The 13098-nt window shown below is 32.5% G+C and overlaps 3 protein-coding genes across 3 annotated transcripts; all 3 read right to left on the bottom strand.

Moving 5' to 3' along the window:
* Positions 1-1036: 1036 nt before the first annotated feature.
* LOC121770250 (late embryogenesis abundant protein At1g64065-like) lies at positions 1037-1654 on the bottom strand. The gene has a single exon (XM_042167016.1). It carries the CDS (start codon positions 1652-1654, stop codon positions 1037-1039), a length of 618 nt encoding a protein of 205 aa, XP_042022950.1.
* Positions 1655-3231: 1577 nt separating this feature from the next.
* Positions 3232-3980, bottom strand: LOC121770919 (late embryogenesis abundant protein At1g64065-like). The gene has a single exon (XM_042167695.1). The coding sequence runs from the start codon at positions 3885-3887 to the stop codon at positions 3330-3332; it is 558 nt and encodes a 185-aa protein (XP_042023629.1). The 5' UTR covers positions 3888-3980; the 3' UTR covers positions 3232-3329.
* A 7456-nt stretch (positions 3981-11436) lies between these two features.
* Positions 11437-12153, bottom strand: LOC121771245 (late embryogenesis abundant protein At1g64065-like). Its single transcript, XM_042168025.1, has one exon. It carries the CDS (start codon positions 12089-12091, stop codon positions 11537-11539), a length of 555 nt encoding a protein of 184 aa, XP_042023959.1. The 5' UTR covers positions 12092-12153; the 3' UTR covers positions 11437-11536.
* Between the last annotated feature and the right edge of the window lie 945 nt (positions 12154-13098).

Consider the following 13098-nt stretch of genomic DNA (forward strand, 5'->3'; position numbering starts at 1 on the left):
CGATGTTTCGTTTCAGGCCGTATTTATAGGATTTTCGAAAAAAAATAATCAAATAACCGGGACGTCCGCGCGGACGTCCATGGGGGTCAACGCAATGACGAACGTCCCGGGAACGCCGCGAAACTCCGGTGTCCGCAGCGGACGTCCGTATCCGCGTCATCCTTGCACAATGACGGACGTCCCGCGCGGACGTCTGGCACGCCGGTCGGACGTCCGCCGGGACGGACGCCATTGTGGATGCTCTTAGGCAAGCTATAGCAGTTTTCTGTTCAGTTTCGGTTCCAAATATCCTACTCCTATATAATGGAGGAAATTACAACTGATGTCATGAGGGCTCGAACTCGACACCTCATGCAATAATGTCTAAGCTCCTTGCCGTTAGGACAAAGGCTCTGGACTATTTATATATCTATATATGAAGTTTTGTTTTGTGTTCAGTTTATGCGATTTTCATGTATTAATTAACAATATGCATTCTTTTTCCATTTTTATAACCATTAGGTGACTTTGGCACTGGACGTTCCCAAAATGGGTTCTACCGGGTCGGGTCAACTCGATATTGAATTACAGATATACCCCTTAGCCATTGCCACCAGAAAATAAGCTTATCAAACGAATGGATGCGATCGGAGTCGGACTAACTTAGCCTTGGATACCATATGGTCCAACTTTTATATACATAGACGTACATGCGTGTGTGTTTGTGAAATTATTTAAATAACAATCAACTATATATATAAGTCAAACAATCTTTTTCATAAGTTGAAAATAACATCATAAACGTGATAAGAAAATAACAATATGTCTGTTCCAATTCAAAAACTCTCAAAAACCATGAAAAACGATATTTACATAAAACGCTAAACCAAAAGTACCCCAACATTAAGTATTACACGAAAGTAATCATCATCAAAACCAAACTCAGTAAATAAGCAAAAATAGATGACATTATTAACAACAACATGATCAAAACCAATACAACCACAACAAAACACAAGAAAATAAAATCAATATACAATAAAATAAAAGAAGTCCATCACTTGCATCTCAAATTCTGCACACCATTATTCGCCAAAACAACAGTAAAATTACAAGCCATCTCCGCCGTCTTCTTCCTCTTAATCACCCTCATCAGCTCCACCTTCCCTCTCATCCTCGCCTCCACCACAAAATCCACCGTCCCCGCATTCCCGCCGCTCCCCAAATCCGCCACAAAAGTGACCTTCTTAGTCGAACGCGCCCTCGCACGCGCCTCCTCGATCGCAAACTGCGCCACCACCTGCCCTCCGCTGCCAGACCTAATCGTAGCCAGCGTGCTCTCATACTTGTAGCGCCCGAAATTGGTGTTCTTCACCGTGATCCGCGCGCTCAGCCGCAGGTCGCTGGAGGCGGGGCTGGAGGTGATGACGATATCCTCCAGCCTCACCTTTGGCGTCCTCACGCGCATCACGGTGAGGGAAAAAACTAGGATCACCGCCACTTGGAAAACCGCAAAAATCGCGATGTATGCAATGCATTTCGTCCTCTTCTTCTTCTTCATCTCCGCCTCCGATTGGCTGGAGTAGCGCCCGTATTCCTCGTCGCTCCTCGGGACTAGCGTGGCCGGGGCCAAAGGGTATCCCTGCTGGACCTCCGACTGGTGTTTGTCTGTCATTTTCAATATATGTATAGATAGGGTTTGAGTTATGGAAAAAAGGCACCAAGATATTTGGTGAATGTGAAAGAAATTGGGATATTTGAGGGAGGGGAAGAATGTGGTATATATAGGTTTTTTAAGGGTTATTTCTTGGAAAATGTGGATTTGAAAATTGGGGTGAAAACGAGTAATTGGTTTGGGTATTTTGAATGGAAAGAGGTTTTCTAGGTGTGTGACAAGGCGAGTACGGACATAACGGTCTTTGTTAGAATAGTTAATATATAGAAGCTTCTGATAGAATTTGTAGTTTATCTCTCTTATTTTCTTGTGTTGTGACTATGTGGAATGATTTAAGGGATTATATCATATTCAAATAGTGAATAGGGACCCATTGATGTGCTAGTGGAACTACTCGTGTACGACTTAGCAATAACGTCTTCTCTCAAATACGTTGATTTGAATTTACGCGCTTAACATAAAGTATATTTTATTGTATTTTTTATTATTTCTTAACCTTTCTTGGGTATAGTAGCTAGAGTAATAGAAGATATTTTTAGAAAAGAGAGAAAAAAATAAAAGTTGATGGATATTAGGGGAGTTCGATTGTTTCATTTTAGTCCGATTGGTTTGTTGCTTTTGAATTGAGAATAGTTCCGAATTTATATAAAGTAATTTAGTGAAACAAAACATCATAAACGATGGGACTGGAAATGGAAAAGGTCAATGAATTTTGTAGATTAACTATATGTACATATCGGACGACTTCAAATGGAAGAAAAAGGTATGCGCTATAGTAATTAGTGGCGGCTTCAAATTTTTTGGCTAAAAAACTAAGTCATACGCTCATAAACACACATTCATATTTGTGCGTCCTTTCCCCAATTAATTTCAGGCATCTTGAGTGAGGATATTCAATGATATGAATAATATTTGAAAGATTTAAAATAATTGTGAATGAAAAATCAGTTTAAAGAGTGATGCAAACATGTCAAACAAACTTATAGAGAAAACAGCTTAATTATCCGCTGCCTCAACATGAATTACAAGTCATACCGAGATAGTTGATATTATCGGCATCGCTGATGTCGTCTGTTGGATCTGAATAAAAGCGATGTCCAATTTGTATAGAAGAGACATACTACACAATTATATGGGTCTCGCTATTCACTAAATTATAATATATAAAAGAGATATGATTATATGTTTTTGTGTATGTGCGAGTTCAAAAGTGGTTATATTTGAAGTCAGAGATCTTGGTTTGAGCTGAATGTGTAACACAACATTAAAATTTATGTTCATTTGCAAAAATAAAATAAAAAAAATAGAGACATGATCATAAGCATTACTAATTTACTATGTCATTGTAAATAGAGCTTTTATTCATGTGTTCTCTTCCAGATTTCTGTTTTCCATGCGATAGTACAAATTTATATCATATAAGTTTGTAATTCGAAATTTTATAAGTCTACGTTTTGCAGATAGCGGTCAAGCAAACTCACACAAATATAACAGCTTCAATCCAAAATACTAAATTATAGTGGTAGTATTATATGAAGCAGAGCTAAAATCTAACCCATAACAATTAACATGTAAACTGAGATAAATAAATCAGAATCTAGAATAATGGAATCAACAAATAAGTAAAATTATAAATAAAGCCCAAACCAGCATATAAAGTCCTAAAACATTATAACTAGTTACATCTCAAATTCTCCACCTGCCTGTTACCCAAATTCACACTCCAATCACACTTCATTTCCCCAGATTTGTTCTTCTTGATGATCTTCATCAAATGCACCTTTCCATTCAATTTTGCTTGGCTGCTGAGCTTCAAAATTCCAGAATTTATGTCATTTCCCAAGTTACTATCCGATAGTACTCTATCCGTACTAACATCCACGTTGATGTTGAACCTCTGCGTTTTCCTAGCCTTGGTGCGCCCCCGGGAAATCACAGCTTCCCCGAGTGGCATCCCATTGTACAACACGACAAGCGTGGCGTTGTCATACTTGAAATGGCCGAAGTTTGTGTTTTTAATGGTGAGTTGAGCGAGCAGCCTCATGTTGATGGAAGTCGCGGTGTTGTTGTTGGAGCTAAAGCTTTCGACTACCATAGCGTTGAACCTCACCTTCGGGCTTTTGACCTTCATGACCGTGAGGGCGAAGAGCAAAATGATGGCAGCTTGAAACACCACGAACACTGCAACATATGCTAAGCATTTCTTGCCACTTCTTCCTTCTCCTTTTGACATATTAATTTGTGGAGGAAAAAAAAAAAAGAGTGTTTGCTTTTGCTTGATTAAGAGATGTGAAAGTGAAGTAGGAAATTGGGTGTGTTTGTGTTAGGAATGAAGAAATGAGAGTGTATATATAGGAAAAGAAAATAAGTTGTTGAAGTAGATTGGTTGGATGAAATGTCAAAGTAATACTGCGAATTATGCGCGTTGATGTACTTAGATAATCGTGTTTTGTTAATTAAACTACAATTTTAATTATAATTAATTGAAAACGTGTTTGCTGACTTTCTTCGACTCAAATGTCAGAACTAAATCGTCATTAATGGATAGTTTAGTATAATCATGTTGTGTGAGTCCCATTATATGCAAATCCACTCCTTATTGCCGAACCATCGAACCATACCAAATTAGGGTTTTTAGATCTAGTTTTTTATGGATGAGAGACACAAATTTATCAATTATTTTCGCTTTCATCACGAGCCTATTTTAATTCATCCGGAGGTAAATAAATCATACTAACATGTTACGAAGATTTAACTTCATTCCAGAATATATTACTTCATTCTAGTAGGATTTTACTTTATTCCAATAAGATTATTACTTCATTCCAGTACGTAAATGCGGCTTCGCCGTCGCGCGCCGTTCTTTCTCTCTATAATATCTATCACCACCGCCACGACGCTGATATGGTGTAATAAACACATGGAATGATGTAATAAATTATTGGAATGAAGTATGTGTAGAATCATTTGAAGTCCTACTGGAATGAAGTGAAAACCTTATCCAATGAAGTAATAACGTTTCTGAATGAAGTAATAAACGCACTTGAATAAATTGCATTTTTAATAAATTGCATTTTTAATGTAAATAAAGTAAAAACTCAGGTCAATGAATTCAAATGAAGCATATGTTGAATCATTTCAAAACCTACTGGAAGAAAGTAAAAACATGTTGTAGTTTCAAGGTCCTGAACATATAGCCATTTTACGATTTTGGTCCTAAACATTATCTTTTGGATTTTTTGGTCCTGCACATATGGACATTTGATCATTTTGGTCCTGCACATATGGAAATTGGATCATTTTGGTCCTCCGTCAACATTTTCGTTAAAAACTAACGGTCAACATTATCTTTTGGATTTTTTGGTCCTGCACATATGGATATTTGATCATTTAGGTCCTGCACATATGGAATTTTGATCATTTTGGTCCTCCGTCAACATTTTCGTTAAAAACTAACGGTCAACGGCCGATTTTTGACTAAAACAATGGGTTGGGTCGGGTCGTGTTTGGGTCGGGTTTGGGTACACGTTAAGAAAAAAAATAATTATTTTTTATTAATTAAAAAATTATAAAACTTTAATTTTTAGTTATTTTTGTTGATTAAAAATATTATAACGACTAAAACATGATGTTATTATATGATTTAAACATGATATTACACGATAAAATAAAAAATTACCAAATTAAAATAATCATTTTTTAATCAAAACAATAAAATTAAAGTATACTAATATTAAATCTATATAATAAAATTAAATAATTAAAAAATTATTTTTAATAAAATCTAAGCATAATATTTTCTTCAAATTCATGAAAAAATCAATTAAAAAATACTATACTTTAATTTTATTAATTAAAAAATATTAATTAATTTTTTAAGAATATTATGCTTAGATTTTAACGAAAATATTATGCTTAGATTTTAAGAAAATATTTTTTTTTTCTTAACGTGTAACCCAAACCCGACCCGACCCAACTCATTGTTTTAGTCAAAAATCGGCCGTTGACCGTTAGTTTTTAACGAAAATATTGACGGAAGACCAAAATGATCAAAATTCCATATGTGGAGGACCAAAATGATCAAATGTCCATATGTGCAGGACCAAAAAATCCAAAAGATAATGTTGACCGTTAGTTTTTAACGGAAATATTGACGGAGGACCAAAATGATCAAATGTCCATATGTGCAGGACCAAAAAATCCAAAAGATAATGTTTAAGACCAAAATCGTAAAATGACTATATGTTCAGGACCAATTTTGGCCTTTACTCTATAATTAATTGAAAACGTGTTTGCTAACTTTCTTCGACTCAAATGTCAGAACTAAATCGTCATTAATGGATAGTTTAGTATAATCATGTTGTGTGAGTCCCATTATATGCAAATCCACTCCTTATTGCCGAACCATCGAACCATACCAAATTAGGGTTTTTAGATCTAGTTTTTTATGGATGAGAGACACAAATTTATCAATTATTTTCGCTTTCATCACGAGCCTATTTTAATTCATCCGGAGGTAAATAAATCATACTAACATGTTACGAAGATTTAACTTCATTCCAGAATATATTACTTCATTCTAGTAGGATTTTACTTTATTCCAATAAGATTATTACTTCATTCCAGTACGTAAATGCGGCTTCGCCGTCGCGCGCCGTTCTTTCTCTCTACAATATCTATCACCACCGCCACGACGCTGATATGGTGTAATAAACACATGGAATGATGTAATAAATTATTGGAATGAAGTATGTGTAGAATCATTTGAAGTCCTACTGAAATAAAGTGAAAACCTTATCCAATGAAGTAATAAGGTTTCTGAATGAAGTAATAAACGCACTTGAATAAATTGCATTTTTAATGTAAATAAAGTAAAAACTCAGGTCAATGAATTCAAATGAAGCATATGTTGAATCATTTCAAAACCTACTGGAAGAAAGTAAAAACATGTTGTAGTTTCAAGGTATTACGTACGGAATGAAGTAATAAATCTATACAATGAAGTAAAATGAGCTTGTAATGAAGTCCGAAAAAAATTTACACAGTAGCACATCTCATCAAAAAAACTAGATCTAATGGCCTAGATTTGGTCTCTAGTTCGGTCTTTAAAATTGGTTCGACATTGATCACAACTCCGTGTTGTGGCATGATGAATCAAAATCTTGTTACATAATTAATCATATCATCACATTATAATGTCTACATTAAAGAACTCTAATCAAATAGCACAATAACCGAACTAGTAAAAATTAAACGAAAAAATCTCTCATTAAAAAAAAGAATCAAAATCTCTGATTAGCAAGAGACGTTTGGTACCTAAATCTTTGGTGGAAATTCTGATTAACATTAAATACTGAAATCTTATAAACGATGGAATATGCCCATATGATCGACGCAGACGAATATCTTTGAAAGGAAAATATTTTTCTCTGATACAAAGAGGAAGATATTTACAGACATGTCTTAATCAGGAATAGCGAGTCATAAACTAGAAATAAGACTAAATTAATTAGTAGTTAATTAATCGTAACAACCCCTTATAAATATTATAAGCACCGAACTAAATGGGTCAGTATCTAGAAGCACAACGGAAATTATGGAAAGTTTTAATTCACACCTTGTCTACATCAGTTTATACTAGTTACTTAAAAATGTTTGTGACCCTTGTAGGTGAGTAAACCCAATATGACGTGAAATATTTCATCCGTCTTATTACAAATAAAAAAAATTTCTTTCTATATTGTCCAATTAAATATAAATATTTTATAAAATAAAAATGACATCATTTTTATTTTTTCTTCTTTCTTATTATATCTTTTTTCATTAACTCTCAAAACAACACTATATAAAATTTTGTAACGAAACACATTTAATGAGATTGGGGGAGTATAGATTAGAAAGCTCCCAAGAATTTTTTGAAGAATATCGGACTTAAAAGAACCAAACATGTGAAATTTGGACTATTCTAAATTAAAAGAAGTAAAGAGTAAAATTCGTATTTTTAATTACAAAGAATATCTGTATTAATTAAATTGGAAATCAATATTTTAAAATTTATTTATGTACAGGGCCGACGTAGAAATAATTATCGATATGGGATGAGATTTCTAAATTTTATTTTGATGAATATTTTTTAGTAGAGGGAACATCATTTTTGGTCCACGAACTTTGCCAAAGTATCATTTTAGGTCCGTGAACTTTGAAAATATCATTTTAGGTCCGTGAACTTTGAGTTAGTATAATTTGAGTTACTTTTTACTATTTCTAAGTTTTTTGGACGAAAATACCTTCAATACCTTAAAGTGTATATATTTTTAATAAATTTATCATATACTCATATTCTTTTATAAATATCTTTACAATATATTTTTGACAAATTTTCTAAATATAATTTGACCTTAAATATTATCACTTAATTTTGTGACATGCAAGTAAAATTGCTTTTTCAATTTTTTATATTAATTTTTTTTAAAAATTGAATAAAGAACTTTCTTTAATAATAAAAACTTGAATAAAGATCTTTTTATAAATATCTTTACAATATATTTTTGACAAATTTTTTAAATATAATTTGACCTTCAATATTATCATTTAATTTTGTGACATGCAAGAAAAGATCTTTATTCAATTTTTTATTATTAAAGAAAAGTTCTTTATTCAATTTAAAAAAAAATTAATATAAAAAATTGAAGAAGCAATTTTACTTGCATGTCACAAAATTAAGTGATAATATTTAAGGTCAAATTATATTTAGAAAATTTCTCAAAAATATATTGTAAAGATATTTATAAAACATTATGAGTATATGATAAATTTATTAAAAATATATACACTTTAAGGTATTGAGGGTATTTTCATCCCAAAAATTGGAAATAGTAAAAAGTACCTCAAATGATACTAACTCAAAGTTCATGGACCTAAAATGATATTTTCAAAGTTCACGGACCTAAAATGATACTTTGACAAAGTTCGTGGACCAAAAATGATGTTCCCTCTTTTGAGTAATTTAGATAATTTGCAGGGGCTTTTACATTATAACTTACACTAAATTTAACTATATTTCAAAAAAGAAATAATAGAAAAAAGTTAAAAAAAATAGTATTTCATTGACGGCTCAAGCCCCTCCCCTTTTATCTTTGGGTCCGCCCATGTTTATGTGTATATAAAATATTAAACTTAATTTCATTACATCACAACATTTAATACTCCGTATACATGAGTATCCAATTCAACATAATCGAACCAAGTATGTCGAAGTGGATAGACATTTAATCACAAATAGTAATAATGAAGAAGGAATAGTGAACTTGGCGTTTGTCTGCTCTAAGAGCATCTCCAATAAAAATAGCCCAGTCATAGCCTAGGCATAGCCCAGCCACAAACTCCTCCTGCCACATCATCAGCACTAAAACTCCTCTTGCCACATCATCAGGACAAGCAACTGGACAAGCAATAGCCCAGCCATAGCCCAGTCACAATAAACAAAATTATTAAAAATAAATAATTAACAATAACACAAAATACGGAATTAAATTTACGACACATATACGGAAAAATTCAATAATTTCATTTAAATTAAAAAAAGTTCATTAAAAAAATTACATAAATAAAAAAACTGCTCTTCCACACACGAATTACAGAATTACAAAATAAAAAATTACAATCATGGAAATACGGAATTAAATTTACTACACGGTTACGGGAAAATGCAAAATTTTATTTAAATTAAAAAAAAGTAAATTATAAAAAAATTACATAATTAAAAAAACCCTCTTCCACACACGAATTACGGAATTACAAAATTAAAAATTACAATCACGCAAATACAAAATTAAATTTACGACACAGATACGGGATGCAATAATTTTATTTAAATTAAAAAAAGTAAATTATAAAAAAATTACATAATTAAAAAAACCCCTCTTCCACACATGAATTACGGAATTACAAAATTAAAAATTACAATCACGCAAATACGGAATTAAATTTACGACACATATACGGGAAAGTGCAATAATTTTATTTAAATTTAAAAAAAGTAAATTATAAAAAAATTACATAATTAAAAAATATATCGGCTAGCCGATTCCGGGCCTACAATGGCGGCTAGCGGATCGGCTAGCCGTTTTGCCGCTCGTCGCCTACAATGGTTCGGCTAGCGACCGGCCAGCGCCGGGAATCGGCTAGCCGGTCCGCTAGCGATCATTGGAGATGCTCTAAGCAGTGGGATCTAGAAGCTTTGAAGGAGTGTCGAGAAAGTTGAGCATCAATGATCTCATAAATATTGAACCAAATTTATTATGCAATTGATTTCAAGAGCTAAAACATTAATTTGTGATGTGGCCATATAAGTTTGATAACATATTTTTATGGTTCAAAATTGGTGTTCTTATACTATAATGTCGACACATACTGTGTTTGGGATTTTTTAATATGATGGACATAATCTTATATAATTACTAGAAATCATGAACACGAATTATAACATGATTTTTGGTTGACATCTTTATGAATAAGATTAATTAAATGCAAGAATCTACAGAGTGCAGATATGCGCCACTGCGTACTTGCATGGTAATTGGACGATTCGTTTTAGAATAAAAGCAAATAAACATCCCAATCTTGTAAATGAAGCAATATATAAATACAGATATCTTGGAAAGGGGGATATCTACAACTGTGTCTACAATGGGATTAATTATACTAATAAGTAGTATATTGTTGAGTCATAAACTTCTACAAGGTTGCGCACATAACGGTGAGTTTACGCTGAATTATTACATACTAAAGAGAAATTTAAAATAAATTGTGGTGGAGAGACAGATAACCATGGTATGGGGATTTAAAACACTGCGATGTTTGACGATTGATTTCATATCTAATTGTTTTTTATGTTTTATGATTTTGTTAAGTGAAATAACAGAGCGAATACTTGAAATGAAAAATACCACTTTTTATTTTATGTATGTAACTGATGTGGATTATTGAATTCCCGCTAAGCAAAACAAGCCCAATTATGATAACATTATGAATTTGTAACTTCAAACCTGATTTGTCAATATGTTTACTACGATACAAATGCACGAAATTGAATTGTGAAATTAATGATATCTACTACTCATTATAAAATATTACACAAATAATGCGAGCTCAAGGAAAAACATGAATAATGGTTCGATTGATGATAAAATTATAAAATCTTGGTTAGTGAATTGTGATTCAATTCATAATGTTTTTCAATTTAATTGGTAAGAGAAATTTTCTTCGGTTAATGACATGGAAAAGAAGATAGATAATTCTCGGTGATGTAAGGATCAATTAACATGAATCACTACTCTTGTTTCAAATGATTAATAAACAACCGAGAGTCATAATTTCGTGAATCATTTAGTCCGAATTGCATCTCCTGTCAGTCAATTTCTTCATTGACAGAACAATCGAAGTAAAATAAAAAGAATTTCTAAAAGGAAAGAATAATTCAAATCCAGTAATATTAAATAATTTCTAAAAGGAAAAAACTTAGTTAATTAAAGAAATTATAATGCTAAAAGATTTGAAAAATGAAAAATACTAAAGAGAAGAAATGATTGATTAATCTGTAGATTACCCTTACTTAAAAAAAATAGTGATTGAAAGAATCTAAACAAAGAATTCTATATTTGTATCTACCGTTTCTATTCTTCACAATAATTAATTACAGAAATGAAAGGTTGAAAATAAAATGGAAATTGAATTGAACGACATTCACCATGAGATCATAAAATCAAATCAATAGGACAAAATGAATAAAAATCAATACACAATAGTTGCACATGTAAAATAAATACAACAAATCCCTACGAGGAATATACATAACATATGTATACATGTAAATAAAAAAATTTAATTGCATTTCAAATTTTCCACCTGCCTAGTCCCCAAATTGACATCCCAATCACATTTCATTTCACCAGATTTTTTCTTCTTGATGATCTTAAACAAATGCACCTTCCCATTCAACTTTGCTTGGCTGCTTAGCTTCAAAATTCCAGAATTGATCTCATTTCTCAATTCACTACCCGATCCCCTAGCCGTGCTCACATCCACGGAGATCTCAAATTTCTGTGTTTTCTTGGCCTTGGTGCGCCCCTTGGGGATGACATGCTCCCCGAGTGGCACACCCTTGTGCAGTATGACGAGAGTGCTCTCGTCATACTTGAAATGGCCAAAGTTGGTGTTTTTAATGGTGAGTTGCGCGAGCAGCTTCATGTTGATGGAAGTGGCGGTGCTGTTGCTGGAGCTGAAGTTTTCGACAACCATAGCGTTGAACCTCACCTTCGGGCTTTTGATCTTCATGACGGTGAGAGCGAAGACCAAAATGACGGCTGTTTGGAACACTATGAATGCTGCAACGTATGCTAAGCATTTCTTTCGGCTTCTTCCTTCTCCTTTTGACATTTGTGGAGAAAAGATTTAGAGCTGGAGTGTTTTTTTTTTTTAAAGTGATTCGAATTTGTAAGAAATTGTATGAGTACTGGTGTTTGGATATGAGAAAATGGGAGCCTATTTATAGGTGAAGGAAATATTTAATTATGGAAGGCTGAAGTTTCGAAGTAATGTTGCTATTATTGTGACCAAATGACTAATTGGTGCCGTGTCAAATGAAGTAAGGAAGTTTTTGTTGTTATATGCATATGCAGTATTAGTTACGGTTATTCTCTCTTTTTTTTAATATACAAAACAATGCTACATAATATTTTATGTTGAAAAAGAAATACTGCACTTTGAATAGGATGGAGGAAGCGTTACATAGAAATAAAAGAGTTAGTTGAAAAGATGAAACCATAAAATAAAGCACTATTAAATACTCTTTCATTTGGTGTTTTTTCGCTACTTCCTTATGTTTTCTTCCTCTGTGTTTGCGTTGTTTGGGTGAACATTTTGCTTTTGAATATTTTAGAGTTATAGCATTGAACTTTCATGCTCGCCATTTTTTTTTACTTTGAGTATTTATAGTCTATCAAACAACTCCAACAAGAATGACAGTTTTAGACACTAAAAAACGTGTTATTTAATAATTATTGTAGGTGATCTTTTGAAATAAAGTTAGGTGCGAGGAAGGTTCCTAGCTAGGTAGAATCAGTATTACATGGTCATATATATTATATATTGCTCGCCATTTGATGAATTATATATGGGGTAATTAGTAATATGCGCTGAAGATGCTTACCTCAATCTCCAGATTTCATCCTAATTAGTTTAATGTTTTATATTAAAATTATAAATGAAAAATGGAGTTCCCCACGTTCTTCTAGATAAAACGTGTAGTAATGAATATCTTAATTTTAACATATTTAATGTTATCAGTATCATGTGAGAATTGAATGAAAATATGTTCAAGAATACCAAATATTGAATAACTAATTTATCAAATAATTCATTCTTTTGATATTAAGTTGGAAGCA

Source organism: Salvia splendens, chromosome 16 (assembly GCF_004379255.2).
Source record: "Salvia splendens isolate huo1 chromosome 16, SspV2, whole genome shotgun sequence".
NCBI classification, from domain to species: domain Eukaryota; kingdom Viridiplantae; phylum Streptophyta; class Magnoliopsida; order Lamiales; family Lamiaceae; genus Salvia; species Salvia splendens.